General features: G+C 43.5%; 1 protein-coding gene across 4 annotated transcripts in view; it reads right to left on the reverse strand.

Annotated features, from left to right (window-relative positions):
• MICU1 (mitochondrial calcium uptake 1) overlaps positions 1–16,404 on the reverse strand; it is a 265,614-nt gene that overhangs the window by 5,955 nt on the left and 243,255 nt on the right. For all 4 annotated transcript variants that reach the window (XM_066243013.1, XM_066243014.1, XM_066243012.1 and 1 more), the window contains one exon: positions 1,033–1,122. In XM_066243013.1, the coding sequence (XP_066099110.1) occupies positions 1,033–1,122 (90 nt within the window). The remainder of the gene's footprint in view (positions 1–1,032; positions 1,123–16,404) is intronic.

Here is a 16,404-nt window from a genome sequence, read left to right on the forward strand (position 1 = left end):
AGTCCAATGTTTTATCCACTGTACCACCGCCTGGTCAAGCTGGTTAATTTTTAAAGTGGTTTTCTTCTTTAACTTTGTATTGAATTTATTGGGGTAACATTGGTTAATAAAATGATATAGTTTTCAGATGTACAATTCTACATCTGTATATAATACATCATCTGTATGTTGTATTGTGTGTTCAGCACCCTGAATCACTGAGCTGCTTTTTGAATTCCATTAGCCTCGCTTCCTTGAGGAAGAGACAAACCATGGAGGTTATACAGGAATAGAGGGAGGCAGCACGGCTCTGACTCAAATCCTGGTTTTGCCATCTACTATTACCTTTGTGATCCTGGGAAAATTACCCACTCTCTCTGAGTCTCAGCTTCCTTATCTGTAAACTGTGGTTAGTAACAATTCCTGTGCCAGAGGATTAAAAGAGCAGCTTAGTACGTAAGCACTGAAAAAAGTGTGAGCCTCCGTTGTGAACATTATTATTGTTATGATGTCAGCCCACACAGCTGAGAAGTAATGCTAGAATGGAACAGGATCTCATGAGTGCTCACTACAGACTGGGCACGACACAGCAGACTGCTGCATGCTGGAGCGACCAGGTGCAACGCGAAGGACTGAAGTGCCATGAGCAGCTCCATCCTCTTCCCAGGGTCGTTCAAATACTCAAGTAAGTGCTCCGCATCTCCTAAGCAGCAAGCTGGGCCCAGTACTTTTATTTCCATTTTCTAGCTATTATATTTGAGTTTATTCTTCATTTAACTTCAAAAACACTACTATAGTTGAACTGTTTTCATTTTTAAGGTCCTTAATGGTAATAAGTTAATTTAGAACTTTAGGCAAATTGGAATTACAAGAATAAATGGAAAACAAATCAGGACCAGGGGTTAGATTTGTCAGTGTCACGATGCTGCAGGCTGAGCTGCTGCTGTGGGAAAGGAGGACACTGAAAAGGTCTGGACTGGCCAAACGATAAACAGTGTCTCCTTCAAGAGCAGGAGGCTGCGTTCCCGCCTGACTCCAGAGGGCCCCACTCACCATCACAGTCAAAGAGCGCAAACACCACATCACACACATGGTCTGAGAGCTCCACTTTAGCCACTGTCCTGGCCACCTGTTGCATGGTTGCTGAAAGAAAAGAGGAGAGGATGCTAAATTAGCACAGCATTTTGCTTTCTTTAAATTGGGTGGGGGTGGGGGGGATAAAACTACTCAGTAATAAGAGTTTTCAACTATATTTCAGTCATATTTGAAGAAAATAATAATTTAGTTTTGCATCCAAAACCCACTGGAAAAAACATGATAATAAAGAGTAAAGGAAATAACCAGGCAGTAAAAGGACCGGGAGGTGGGGAATAGGAGGCTGTGCTTGGCACACTAGGCTTTCCCTTTCAGTCACTGCTACACCATGCAGCACCTGCGTGGGTGGGCTCCATGCCCTCCTCCCCACAGTCTCCCCCAGCGCTTGGTCCTCTCTAACTGTGCCCCTTGGGGTAAGCAGTGGCCCCATCTCACTACTTCTGGATGCAGTTTTTTGTCTTTTACTGACCTCGGCAGAAAAATCTCCTCGCTTGCCATTTTTTCTTTCCCTGACAATTTACTGTTAGACACTGGCAATCATGTGAGACTTGGGTTCTCATGAGAAATAAGCCAGGAAGGACTAGGCAATTTCCACAGTATTTTCTCCCATTTATTGTGATCTAGCTACATCTATGAATTATATATATATATATAAAATGATAAATTATGCTTTTGCTGACAGGGCACACTCTTTTTAAATTTTATTTAGTGAGAGGAAGAGAGAGAGAGAGAAAGAGAGAAAGAGAAAGACAGGGACAGACAGTGACCCTGCACTCAAGCTGGTGAACCCACGCTCAAGCTGGCGACCTCATTTTCAAATCTGGGTCCTCAGAGTCCCAGGTCGATGCTCTATCAATTGTGCCACCACCTGGTCAGGCAGAGGTGCACTCGTAAGTGAGGTAAAACATGGAGAGAGCCTGACCAGGTGGTGACTTAGTGGATAGAGCATCGGACTGGGATGCAAAGGACCCAGGTTCGAGACCCAAGGTCTCCAGCTTGAGCACAGGCTCATTTGGTTTGAGTAAAAGCTCATGGCCCTGGCCGGTTGGCTCAGTGGTAGAGTGTCGGCCTGGTGTGCAGGAGTCCCGGGTTTGAATACCGGCCAAGGCACACAGGAGAAGCGCCCATCTGCTTTTCCACCCCTCCCCCTCTCCTTCCTCTCTGTCTCTCTCTTCCCCTCCCGCAGCCAAGGCTCCATTGGAGCAAAGTTGGCCTGGGCCCTGAGGATGTCTCTGTGGCCTCTGCCTCAGGCGCTAGAATGGCACTGATTGCAGCAGAACGACACCCCAAGATGGGCAGAGCATCGCCCCCTGGTGGGCATGCTGGGTGGATCCCGGTTGGGCGCATGTGGGAGTCTGTCTGACTGCCTTCCCGTTTCCAGCTTTGGAAAAATACACACACACACACACACACACACACACACACACACAACCACCTCACCAGCTTGGACCCAAGCTCGCTGGCTCGAGCAAGGGGTTATTTGGTCTGCTGTAGCCCCATGGTCAAGGCACATATGAGAACCCAAACTTTTTACACAGGGGGCCAGTTCACTGTCCCTCAGACCGTTGGAGGGCCGCCACATACAGTGCTCCTTTCATGGACCACCAATGAAAGAGGTGCCTCTTCCGGAAGTGTGGCAGGGGTGGGGGGTGGGGCGGCGGAAAAATGGCCTCAGGGGGCCGCATACGGCCGCAGTTTGGGGACACCTGAACTAAGGTGTCGCAATGAAAAACTGATGATTGATGCTTCTCATCTCTCTCCGTTCTTGTCTGTCTCTCCCTGTCTATCCCTCTCTCTGACTCTCTCTGTCCCTGTAAAAAAAAAAAACTAACAAAAAAACACAGAGGAGAGAAAAGGATTACTTTCTACTTATCCAGGAGCAATGTGATCTTAAACTAGAGTCAGTGAGCCTTCTCTGCTTATCAAATTCCTGTAACTTCAGTTCTTTTTTTTTTTTAAGCGAGAGACAGAGAGAGAGAGAGAGAGAGAGAGGGAGAGAGAGAGACAGGAAGGAAGAGAGATGAGAAGCATCAACTCATAGTTGTGGTACTTTAATTGTTCACTGATTGCCTCTCATATGTGCCTTGACTGGGGGGCTCCAGCCGAGGCAGTGACCCCTTGCTCAAGCCAGCAACATTGGGTTTCAAGCCAGCGACCTTTGGACTCAAGCCAATGACAATGGGATCATGTTGATGATCCCACAGTCAAGCCAGTGATGCCATGCACAAACTGGTGAGCCGGTGCTCAAGCTGGTGACCTTGGGGTTTTGAACCTGGGACCTCAGTGTTCTAGGTCGATGCTCTATTCACTATGCCACCACTGGTCAGGCATAACTTCAATTCTTTCTTGTCACTTAAAACAATTTCTTTTTAAGACTTTAAAAAATTTTTATTGATTTAAGTGAGAGAGAAAGGGAGAGAGGAAGGAAGGGAGGGAGAAGGCGAGAGGAGAAGAGGGGGAAGAGAGACAGAGAGAGAGAAACAGACAAAAACAGCAATCTGTTCCTGTATGTGTCCCATCTGGGAATTGAACCAGCAACTTATTTTTTTCTACATTAGATGTTTCATTTCACTTCTGTCACTTCCATACATTCAGTGCCCCCAAGGTCAGCAGATATAAATATCAGAACAATGCAGAGAACAGGGTGGTGCAGTAGGAAAACTGCTTAAAGTCACAAGATCTGAGCTCTAGTCCTGCTCCACCACCACCGTTCTGTGTGAACCTGATAGAATAGTTTGATCTCTTTAGATATAATTTTTCCTTCAAATAAGGGGGTGCCACAAGATAATTGCTGAGGTTGTTTAGTAGTGCAAAAAACAGTTTAAACAGTTTATTGGTGTTTTCTGGAATCTGAGGGTGGGGATTGGGGTGAAGGTATCCAGAAATAGCTGAGGATCTTGAATGGCAAAGGGCAGGGGAAAGGTAATATTGGCCACAAGCCTGGCTCTGCCTTAGTGTTCAAAGCTTCTGGCTTGAGGGGACTGGCTTCTCAGGAGGATGGGAAAGCCAGTTTCCTTTTCTTGTAGCTTTGGCTTACTATTTATACTGCCCTTCCTCCAGGTGTGAGTTAGGGTGAAGGAGGAATCAATGTCCCTTGGAAATAAAGACTTAAGCAGAAAATATTATTGTGATGGATGTTCATGAGATGTGGTCAGCTGCTGAACAGGGAGCTGAGGTATCTATACAACTGTAGAAGTTCCATAGTTTAGAAACTTAGCCTCTGAGGATGGCTCCATGGCCTTGCCTCAGGCTCTAGAATAGCTTGGTTGCCAAGCAACGGAGCAGTGGCCTAGATGGGGAAAGCATTGCCCAGTAGGGTGCTTGCTGGGGGATCCCAGTTGGGGGTAGGATGGGGAACAGACATGCAGGAGTCTGTCTCTGCCTTATCACCTCTCAATAATAAAAATAAAACAAAACAAAACAAAAAAATTTAGCTTCATAGGTCTATCTATACACTTGATTTTCTCAGCTGGACAAGTAAGAACTGATTCCTGGTAACTAGACTAACTGCCCAAAGAAGGATCAGAAATCAGAAGGTCAAATTACAATAAGAATAGTAACTTTTTTAGAGAACTAAAATGGTAACAACTAGTTATTATACTTCACAGTTGGAAACTATACTAAGGAAACTCAATTCACCTCAGAAAATTGCTCACTGAAAACTGAATCAGGTCAGGAGAAACTGGATGCTCTCAAACTGTGATCGCCCACTGCATTGCCCTTTGTGCCTACAGAAATATGTTCTGAAAAGTAGATAAAAACTTCTGATTCATGTATTAGGTAAACACAAATGCTTTCCGTTAGCAATTCTTTTTTTCTGCATTTCACATCCATCTCAAGGATGTCAGTGAGCGCATTTGAGAACTCTTGGTGAAAACCTGTGAAAGTACTACTACCTGGTTATGAATAGAGACCTCCAGAGGCCACCTATAGGAATGCCTCATTACAAATGCCATCTTTTGACAGTAAAGTTATAGATTATTTTCCATCTCATATGGAGAGCTCTAACACCATTTGTACTACTGGAAGAGAAACCAGGGCTGCTAAATCATGGTAACTCAAACCACTGTGATGTTACCAGTCTTTAAACAGCTCAGTGGGAGTGCCGTTCCACAGTCCAAGATCCCCAGGCCCCCAGGATATGAATCAGAGCAGAGAAGACAGATATTTAACTAGCTGGTGAGCTGTCAAGCTGGGAGTGCTTGGGACAAGTGGGATGACAGCAGATTATAAGCTAAGTGCTTGACAGCTGGTCCTGAGAGCTGGCTCATTCATATTTGCTTCCACATTCCTGAATCAATCACAAAGTCCTAATTAATCACAGCAAGCGGAACAACTCCTCTCCTCACCCCTTCAGGTATTATCTTCCCCATACAGACTAGGTGTTGGTACTGGAATTTGATTGATGGCTGAAATATTCTAGTTTCTAATCTGAAAGATGTCTACGTGGAGCATGAAGTCACCCTGGAGAAGACTTAGGTTTCCAAGGCCTCTGCATTCCTTTTGTACAAATCTCGTCCAGCTGCCCGAATAATAGATGGACATGAGATTGGGTGACTTGTACTAGATGAGAAAGGAAAAAATTTGAAGAAGTGAGCTCAACTGGCATTAAAAAATATGGTACCATCTGGCCTCTGAAAGTCCAAGCAGAATCTGAGTTATGCCAGGTCCCCAATTTACTCTCTGGCATGGTCCACACCAGGACAATTCAATGGTAGAAAGAAACCCATGCTGAATTTGTGTGACTATAATGTCAGAAGTATATTACATAAAATTATCTATTTACTGTAACAGCCAAATAGAAAGAAGTTGTGTAGTGTCAAGAGCCCCCAAACCATGTGGAATCAGAGAATGTTAGAACTGGAAGAGGCCTCAGAGGAAATGTGAAATCAGAGAGGTTAAGTTACTTGCCCAGGGCTACAAAGCTAGCTGGTAGCAGCTCGGGCTAGCTAGAATCTCAGCCTCCTGACCTCCAGCCCAGTGATCATTTCCCTATATATATTGGGTCCACTCCATCCCTGTATGGACGATACTAGTCTCAATGACTAGCACCCTAACAAGAGAAAGAGCTCAGGTGAAAGAAAAGCCAAATGGGGAAATCTCAGTGCTAGTGAGGAGGGATGAAGAGCCAGCAGTATAGTCTGACCACAGGTCTATACAGTGGAGCATATTAGCATTCCTTTGGAACTTACTGGTAATTTCAGGGACAACTTAAAAGGTTTATTAAACTGCAACCCAATGAAAAGCATATGAAATAACGGTGGCCCTGGGAGCTTTCCCCCACAGCTGCCTCTAATGCAGATATAGCTAGGGACAGCGTGACCCAGTTAGGAGCTGCCTGTCCCCTCCTAATGCAAAGGTATTTGGAAAGGTGATATGCCATGTAGGGCTGACAGTCTCTAGCTGTGTGGCCACGTGATTATTCCTGCCTTCCTGGACTGCAGTGGAGAGAATCAAAGCTGGCTTGTGACTACCAAGGTTACAGGAGGGGACACGGCTCTGCTTTAGCCCTGGAAAGGCTTTTGAAGCAGATGTCTTACTCTCTTCAGACCATCCCTAGATGGCTTTGGAGGGTGGGGGTGCAGAGGCAGGGGGAAGGATTTTCACTTAAAGGGCACTTGTCCAATTATTTTTAGGATCTTTTTTTATTAATTTTAATGGGGTGACATTGGTAAATCAGGGTACATATGTTCAGAGAAAACATCTCTAGGTTATTTTGACATTTGATTATGCTGCATTCCCATCACCCAAAGTCCAATTGTCTTCCGTCACCTTCTACCTGATTTTCTTTGAGCTCCTCCCCTCCCCCAACCCCCTCCCTCTCCTCCCCCCCCCCATAACCCCCACACTCTTGTCCATGTCTCTGAGTCTCATTTTTTTTTAAATGGAAGATTTTTTCTTTTTTTAAAAAAAAATTTTTTTTTAATTCATTATAGAGAGGAGAGAGAAAGGGAGAGAGAGATAGGGAGGGAGAGAGAGAGAAGAGAGAGACAGAGAGAGAAGGTGAGGAGGAGCTGGAAGCATCAACTCCCATATGTGCCTTGACCAGGCAAGCCCAGGGTTTCGAACCGGCAACATCAGCATTTCCAGGTCAACGCTTTATCCACTGCGCCACCACAGGTCAGGCTCTGAGTCTCATTTTTATGTCCCACCTATGTATGGAATCATATAGTTCTTAGTTTTTTCTGATTTACTTATTTCGCTCAGTATAATGTTATCAAGGTCCATCCATGTTGTTGTAAATGATCCGACATCACCATTTCTTATGGCTGAGTAGTATTCCATAGTATATATGTACCAAAGCTTTTTTTTTTCTTTAATTTTCATTTATTTTTATTTTTTTACAGGGACAGAGAGAGAGTCAGATAGAGGGATAAATAGGGACAGACAGACAGGAATGGAGAGAGATGAGAAGCATCAATCATCAGTTTTTTGTTGTGACACTGTAGTTGTTCATTGATGGTTTTCTCATATGTGCCATGACCGCGGGCCTTCAACAGACTGAGTAACAACCCCCCCCCCCCCCCCCCCCCCGCTTGAGCCAGTGACCTTGGGTCCATGCTAGTGAGCTTTTTTGCTCAAGCCAGATGAGCCCATGCTCAAGCTGGGTATCCTGGGGTCTCAAACCTGGGTCCTTCTGCATTCGAGTCTGACGCTCTATCCACTGCACCACCGCCTGGTCAGGCTGTACCAAAGCTTTATAATCCACTTGTCCACTGACAGACACTTGGGCTGTTTCCAGATCTTCGCTATTGTGAACAATGCAGCCATAAACATGGGGGTGCACTTCTTCTTTTCAAACAGTGCTATGGTGCTCTTGGGGTATATTCCTAACAGTGGTATAGCTGGGTCAAAAGGCAGTTCGATTTTTAATTTCTTGAGGAATCTCCATACTGTTTTCTACAGTGGCTGCACCAGTCTGCATTCCCACCAGCAGTGTAGGAGGGTTCCCTTTTCTCCACATCCTCGCCAGCACTTATTCTGTGTTGTTCTGGTGATGAGCGTCATTCTGACTGGTGTGAGGTGATATCTCATTGTGGTTTTAATTTGCATTTCTCTAATAATTAGTGATGTTGAGCATTTTTTCATATGCCTATTGGTCATCTGTATGTCCTCTTTGGAGAAGTATCTATTCATTTCTTTTGCCCATTTTTGGATTGGATTGTTTATCTTCCTGGTATTAAGTTTTACAAGTTCTTTATAAATTTTGGTTATTAACCCCTTATCAGATGCATTGTCAAATATATTCTCCCATTGTGTAGTTTGTCTTTTTATTCTGTTCTTATTGTCTTTAGCTATGCAGAAGCTTTTTAGTTTGATAAAGTCCCATTTGTTTATCCTGTCTTTTATTTCACTTGCCTGTGGAGACAAATCGGCAAATATATTGCTGCGAGAGATGTCAGAGAGCTTACTGCCTATGTTTTCTTCTAAGATGCTTATGATTTTACGGCTTACATTTAAGTCTTTTTTCCATTTTGAGTTTATTTTTGTGAGTGGTGTAAGTTGGTGGTCTAGTTTCATTTTTTTGCTGGTAGCTGTCCAATTTTCCCAACACCATTTGTTGAAGAGGCTGTCTTTACTCCAATGTATGCTCTTACCTCCTTTGTCAAATATCAGTTGTCCATAAAAGTGTGGGTTTATTTCTGGGTTCTCAGTTTTGTTACATTGATCTATATGCCTGTTCTTATGCCAGTACCAGGCTATTTTGAGTACAATGGCCTTGTAGTATAACTTGATATCCAGAAGTGTGATACCTCCTACTTTATTCTTCCTTTTCAAGATTGCTGAGGCTATTCGTGATCTTTTTTGGTTCCATATAAATTTTTGGAATATGTGTTCTGTATCTTTGAAGAAGTCATTGGTATTTTAATCGGTATTGCATTGAATTTATAAATTGCTTTGTGTAATATAGACATTTTAATGATGTTTATTCTTCCTAACCATGAGCACGGTATATGCTTCCACTTGTTTGTATCTTCCCTGATTTCTTTTATCAATGTTTTATAATTTTCCAAGTACAAGTCTTTAATCTCCCTGGTTAAATTTATTCCTAGGTACTTTTTTTTTTTGGTTGCAATGGTAAAAGGGACTGATTCCTTAATTTCTCTTTCTGACAGTTCATTATTAGTGTATAAAAATGCCTCTGATTTCTGAGTATTAATTTTATATCCTGCCACCTTGCTGAATTCATTTATCAGATCTAGTAGTTTTTTGACTGAGACTTTAGGGTTTTCTATATATAATATCATATCATCTGCAAATAATGATAGTTTTACTTCTTCTTTTCCAATTTGGATATGTTTTATTTCTTTATCTTGTCTGATTGCTGTGGCTAGGACTTCCAGAACTATGTTGAATAAGAGTAGTGAAAGGGGGGCACCATTGCCTTGTTCCTGATCTTAAGGGGATTGCTTTTAATTTTTGCCCATTGAGTATGATGTTGGCTGTGGGTTTGTCATAGATGGCCTTTATCATGTTGAGGTATGTTCCCTGTATTCCCACTTTGCTGAGAGTTTTGATCATGAATGGGTGCTGGATTTTATCAAATGCTTTTTCTGCATCTATTGAAATTATTATGTGGTTTTTCTCCTTCCTTTTGTTTATGTGATGAATCACATTGATTGATTTGCAAATATTGTACCAGCCTTGCCTCCCAAGAATAAATCCCACTTGATCGTGGTGTATGATTTTTTTCATATATTGCTGGATCCAGTTTGCTAATATTTTGTTGAGAATTTTAGCATCTAAATTCATCAGGGAATTTGGCCTATAATTTTCTTTCTTTGTGTTGTCTTTGCCTGGTTTTGGAATCAGAATTATGCTTGCCTCATAAAAGGAGCTTGGAAGTCTCCCTTCCTCTTGAATTTTTTGAAATAGCTTGAGAAGGACAGGAGTTAGTTCTTCTTTGAATATTTGGTAGAATTCACTTGTGAAGCCATCAGGCCCAGGACTTTTCTTTGTTGGGAGTTTTTTGATAACTATTTCAATCTCATTTGTTGTAATTGGTCTGTTTAGGTTTCCTGATTTTTCCAGATTAATTTTTGGAAGATTATATGTTTCAAGGAATTTGTCCATTTCATCTAGGTTGTCTAGTTTTTTGGTGTACAGTTCTTCATAGTATTTTCTTACAATATTTTGTATTTCTGTTGTGTCAGTTGTTATTTCTCCACTCTGGTTTCTAGTTTTATTTATTTGAGTCCTCTTTCTTTTTTTCTTGGTGAGTTTGGTTAAAGGTTCATCGATCTTGTTTATCTTTTCAGAGAACCAGCTCCTGGTTTCATTGATCCTCTGTATTGTTTCTTTAGCCTCTATGTCATTTATTTCTGCTCTGATCTTTATTATTTCCTTCCTTCTACTACATTTGGGCTTTACTTGCTGTTCTTTTTCTACTTCTTTTAGATGTAGGGTCAAGTTGTTTATTTGAGTTTTTTCTAGCTTTTTAAGGTATGCCTGTAATGCTATGAACTTCCCTTTCAGGACTGCTGTTGCTGTGTCCCATAAATTTTGAGTTGATGTATGCTCATTATCATTGTTTCTAGAAGTTTTTTAATTTCTTCTTTGATCTCATTGTTTACCCATTCGTTATTTAATAACATGCTATTTAGTTTCCAAGTGTTTGAGTATTTTTCAGTTTTTCTGTTGTGGTTGATTTCTAGTTTCATGCCATTGTGATAGGAAAAAGTGCTCGATGTGATTTCAATCTTCTTAAATTTGTTGAGACCGCTTTTGTGCCCTAACATGTGGTCTATTCTAGAGAATGTACCATGAGCACTTGAAAAGAATGTATATTCTGCTGTTTTAGGGTGAAAGGTTCTGAAGATATCTATTAAATTGAGTTGATCTAGTATGTCCTTTAAGTCTGCTGTTTCTTTGTTAATTTTCTTTCTTGAGGATCTATCTAGTGAAGTTAGTGGGGTATTGGAATCCCCTACTATTATAGTATTGCTGTTGATCTTGCCCTTTAAAGCCATCAAAGTCTGCTTTATATATTTTGGTGCTCCTATATTAGGTGTGTAGATATTTATAACGGTTATATCTTCCTGTTGGATTGCTTCCTTTATCATTATGTAGTGACCTTCCTTATCTCTAACTATAGTCTTTGTTTTTTTGTTTGTTTGTTTTTTTCTTTCATTTTTCTGAAGCTGGAAACAGGGAGAGACAGTCAGACAGACTCCCGCATGCGCCCGACCGGGATCCACCCAGCACGCCCACCAGGGGCGACGCTCTGCCCACCAGGGGGCGATGCTCTGCCCATCCTGGGCATTGCCATGTTGCGACCAGAGCCACTCTAGCTCCTGAGGCAGAGGCCACAGAGCCATCTCCAGTGCCCGGGCCATCTTTGCTCCAATGGAGCCTTGGCTGCGGGAGGGGAAGAGAGAGACAGAGAGGAAAGCGCGGCGGAGGGGTGGAGAAGCAAATGGGCGCTTCTCCTGTGTGCCCTGGCCGGGAATCGAACCCGGGTCCTCCGCATGCTAGGCTGACGCTCTACCGCTGAGCCAACCGGCCAGGGCTAGTCTTTGTTTTAAAGTCCATTTTGTCTGATATAAGTATTGCTACCCCAGCTTTTTTTTCATTTCCATTTGCGTGAAATATTTTTTTCCATTCTTTTATCTTCAGTCTATGTGCATCTTTTGTTTTAAGGTGTGTCTCTTGTAGACAGTATATGTATGGGTCCTGTTTTCTTATCCATGCAGCTACCCTATGTCTTTTGATTGGATCATTTAATCCATTTACATTTAAGGTTATTATTGATATGTAATTGTTTATTGCCATTTTATTCTTTAAAACTGTGTTCCTCTTTTGTTATATTCTTTTTCTCCTTTGATCTGTTTACAACAGGCCCCTTAGCATTTCTTCCAGCCTTGGTTTGGTTGTAGTGAATTCCTTGAGTTTTTTCTTTTGTCTGGAAAGCTTTTTATTTTTCCTTCAACTTTAAATGATAGCTTTGCTGAATAAAGTAGTCTTGGTTGTAGGCTCTTGTCCTGCATTACTTTGAATATTTCTTGCCATTCCCTTCTGGCCTCAAGTGTTTCTGTTGAGAAGTCAGAAGTCATCCTTATGGGGGCTCCTTTGTAGGTGATAGTCTTTTTTTCCTCTAGCGGCTTTTAATATTTTCTGTTTATCACTTAGCTTTGGTATTTTAATTATTATGTGTCTTGGTGTTGATTTCTTTGGGTTTCTCTTTAATGGAGTTCTCTGTGCTTCTTGAACATGTGAGATGTTTTCCTGCCTTAACTAAGGGAAGTTTTCAGCTATGATATGCTCGAACAAAGTCTCTATCCCTTGTTCTTTCTCTTCTTCTTCAGGAACCCCTATGATGCGGATGTTATTTCTCTGCATGTTGTCACAGAGCTCTTAGAGTTTCCTCAGACTTTTTTTTTTGTATTTTTCTGAAACTGGAAATGGGGAGAGACAGTCAGACAGACTCCCACATGCGCCCGACCGGGATCCACCCGGCACGCCCACCAGGGGCGATGCTCTGCCCACCAGGGGGCGATGCTCTGCCCCTCTGGGGCATCGCTCTGCCGTGACCAGAGCCACCCTAGCGCCTGGGGCAGAGGCCAAGGAGCCATCCCCAGCGCCCGGGCCATCTTTGCTCCAATGGAGCCTTGGCTGCGGGAGGAAGAGAGGAAGGAGGGGGTGGGGAGTGGAGAAGCAAATGGGCGCTTCTCCTATGTGCCCTGGCTGGGAATTGAACCCGGGTCCCCCACATGCCAGGCCGACGCTCTACCGCTGAGTCAACCGGCCAGGGCTTCCTCAGACTTTTTGAGTCTCTTTTCTTTTATCTGCTCTGCTTCGATGCCTTTATTTATCGTGTCCTCTAACTCGCTGATTCGATTTTCATCTTCATCCATCCTGCTTTTAATTCCTTCCATTGTGTTCTTCATTTCTGATATTGTATTTGTCATTTCTGACTGATTCTTTTTTATTATTTCAATGTCCTTTTTATATTTGCTATCACTTTATTTAGGTGTTCGTAATGACCATCTATTGTTGTTCTAATATCTTTGAGCATCCTAACAATCGTTAAACTCTGCATCTGGTAATTTGGTTATATCTGATTCATTCATGTCCTTTTCTGGGGATTTCTTTTGATTCATTTGTGTTGCATTTCTTTGCCTTCTCTTTTTCTCTGTATAAAGGAAGGTTTTGGCTACTAGAGTCCTCTGGGTGTGGCCTCTGTTCCCTAGGTATGGTCTGTCTGCAGGCCTGCTGTCACTCCCTCTGCTGTTGCTGCCTAGGGCGTTTGGGTATGGGCATTGCCGGTGCCTGCCCACTGGGGCTGTTGCTGCGGTTTCTGCCTTTCCTTCACGGGAGTGGATGTGATCACGTGCTCGGGTGTACAAGCCTTGGTGGCCTTGGCCTTTGCCCCACCCCCGTGGCTGGCGTTATGCTCGGCCCTGAGGGCAGTGGCGAGCACCTTTGCTCAGCTGCGAGTCTTTGCCTGTTTCCGGGCTTTCGCTCTGCCCTTGCAGGAGGAGCCTGCTCGTGGGATGGCTGCAAGCCTTGGCTCCACAGGCCAGGTGGGACTGCGTGCCCACGTTCAGTAGCGGGACTCCACCTGTTCTGAACTTTTGGCTCCACCCCCGCGGAAGAAGCCGGCTCCCAAGTCAAGCCATAAGCCTCAGTTCTGCAGGCGGGGCAAGGCTGTGCTCCTGTGCCCTTGCTCAAGGGCTGGTCTCCACCCCTTCTGGGGTTCCCACCCTTCTCCCACAGGCTGGATTATAGGCTGCCTGCAGCTGGGCTTGACTGCTTTTGCACGCCCCCTCCTCCCCAGCCGGGCAAGACTAAGCTCACACCTGGGCCTAGTGATGGCCAGCTGGCTTCTGCCCTTGCCAACAGAACCGCGCTTCTGCATCCTGTTGCCGCCTGCCCTCTGGTGAGCCCTCAGCTGTGTGAGTGCAGGTGCTGCAGCTCAGACCCTAACACTCACTACTGTAGTCCTGAAAGCTCCCTCCTTCTAAGCGACTCTGCTCTGAGTGCTATGGGAGAGCTTGTTTGGCTGCTGTCCTGCTTCCCTTTGCTGGTATTGCTGTTTCCAGGGGAAATATTCACATCATATTTGGGGAGTGACTCATCCCAGGGATTAGGGTGGCTGTCTCCCAAAATGTTTCTCCCTGTGCCTCCTAGATTACACTCTCTTTCTGCTACTCTGGTACTCTCCTCTCTCCCTGTCCCCGGAGCCCTGGGTGAGTGGTTGTGAGAGAGGTGTTCTGCATGGTCCCTTTAAGAAGAATCCTGGGTCTGAGAAATCAGTCTCTTTCTCACAAACAGTATCCTGACTTGTTTCCAGCTAAATATTGTCCATAAGCCTCTTCTAGGCTCTGAGGCTGCAGGCTCGGGCTTTGTTCCTGGGGCTCAGGACCCTCCCCTCTCTGCTAAACTCACTTCCTGCCACGCTAGTCTCTCCCGGCTACTGTTCGCTCTGGGGAGCTAGGCAGCCCTCTCTGCGTTTCTGATTTTCCTACCAGTCTTGGTGTGGCTTCTTCAGTGTTCCTTGGTTGAAGAGTCCTCTTAGTTTAGTACAAAGTTGGTTTTTCCAGATACTTCTTAAAATTAGTTTGTAATCCACTTTGGTTCTGGGAGGTGGATGTTGGTACATCTGCCTACTCCAGCGCCATCTTGTCTTCCACTTGTCCAATTTTTAATCTTAATCCAAGAAACTTTAGCCAATATGACATACATCTTTCAACTTGATTTGAGGGTGGGGGGTAGAGGATAGCATTTAGGAGAACTAGCAATTTAAGAAGCCAAGAGCAATACAGCATACTAATAATGAAAATTGTAACAATTTCTTGTTATGCAGGGTACTTTAGAGCCACAGGTAGGTTGGCCTGTCAGGGGGACGGTGGCCTGGCTCCTAATTACTAGTATATGCCATGGAGGAGACCTGCAGTCAGGTTGTCGAATCTCAGCCCATCATCCCAGGCCAATGCTTCAGCAGGCTTACATGCTTAATCTAATAAAAATCCTCATTAAACTGTGCTCACAAAGAGCAAGCATTTCTATCAGCTCCAATAGGTAGTTGGGGTCCAGCTGACACAGCAAGACCAAGAGGGTGGTCACAATTTAGTGCGAAAATCACATATACCATTAGGTTGAGAAATGCACAGGAGAAATAGCAAACATAATAACAGACATATACGAGTTACAGTGGAATAGTCTGTATTTGGTAGGAGGTACATTTGGAACTGAACTGTAATGGATGAAAGGCTAAATACTCTTCACATTTCTAAGTGTCTTATGAAAGCTTCAGAAGCTTCTAAGGGTAGTGAACCTTGAAGTCCCCAAAGAAGCAGTGCTTGCAATAAATAATCACCATACTTCCCCAGCTGGTATAATTCCTCTCTGATACTTTTCTCTGTGGGATGTAATGTTGGCTGATTTTGTCCCTACTTATCTATTTATGTGGCTGTTTTGACAGTTTACCCCACCCTCACCCTCCTTTCTTTCCCACTGGTAATCACGAATCCCTAAAGCAGCTCTCTCTCTCTCCTAGCTGCTTATACAATTTTACCAAATCACAGTATATTCAAAGCAACATAGTTAAGTCAAAATCAATCTTGACAATTGCTAAGCGACTTTAAATTTGGGGAAATAAACCAGGTCTTTACAGAGAAAGTGCCTCATAAAGCAAACATTTCTTTCAGAATGTGAACTTCCTTGTCTACATCATGAATAATTTTACTTTAAAAGTGAATGACTTTGTCTTAGATAAATGGAATCCTGGCCAACACTCCTCTTCACAAGTAAATGTTTTTATAACATGAAATGATGAACTGCAGCACTGGGGCTCGCTTCCTACACACTTTCACGGGACTTATAAATGGGAGCTCTTCCCCCAGAACCTCTTTCTAACACATCTTTGTGACATCCTTGCCTTCTGCCTTCAGGCTGTGGTGTCTAGGGGATGCTTTCCCACATATTTACTGCGAATTTCCCCCTATTTCTGCCTTTGCATATAAGCACTGAGTTCCCTACTAATTTTCTAGGTCCTTCTAGTAGCAGTAGGTGCCATGTGGCAAAGAGAACAATAGGAAGTTAGTGAACTTGCATCTCCAGTCTGTTTTGCAACATGTTAGCTGTGATTTGAGCAAATCATTTCCTTCATGTGTAAATGAAGAGGTTAAAAATAATAAAGGGTTTAAAAAAATAATTTTTACGCTCTATCCCAGGCTGTTATTTTTAGATAACATGACTTTAATCAGTTAAAATGTCCATATCTTGATAAATCCTCAAAGACAATGTAAAGGTGGGAATTTCTAGAATTATGGTTGGTGTGGTAGGCAGAATTCTGACATGGACCCCAACATTCCCACCCTCTGGTGT

This window comes from Saccopteryx bilineata, chromosome 9 (genome assembly GCF_036850765.1).
Source record: "Saccopteryx bilineata isolate mSacBil1 chromosome 9, mSacBil1_pri_phased_curated, whole genome shotgun sequence".
Classification (NCBI taxonomy): Eukaryota; Metazoa; Chordata; class Mammalia; order Chiroptera; family Emballonuridae; genus Saccopteryx; species Saccopteryx bilineata.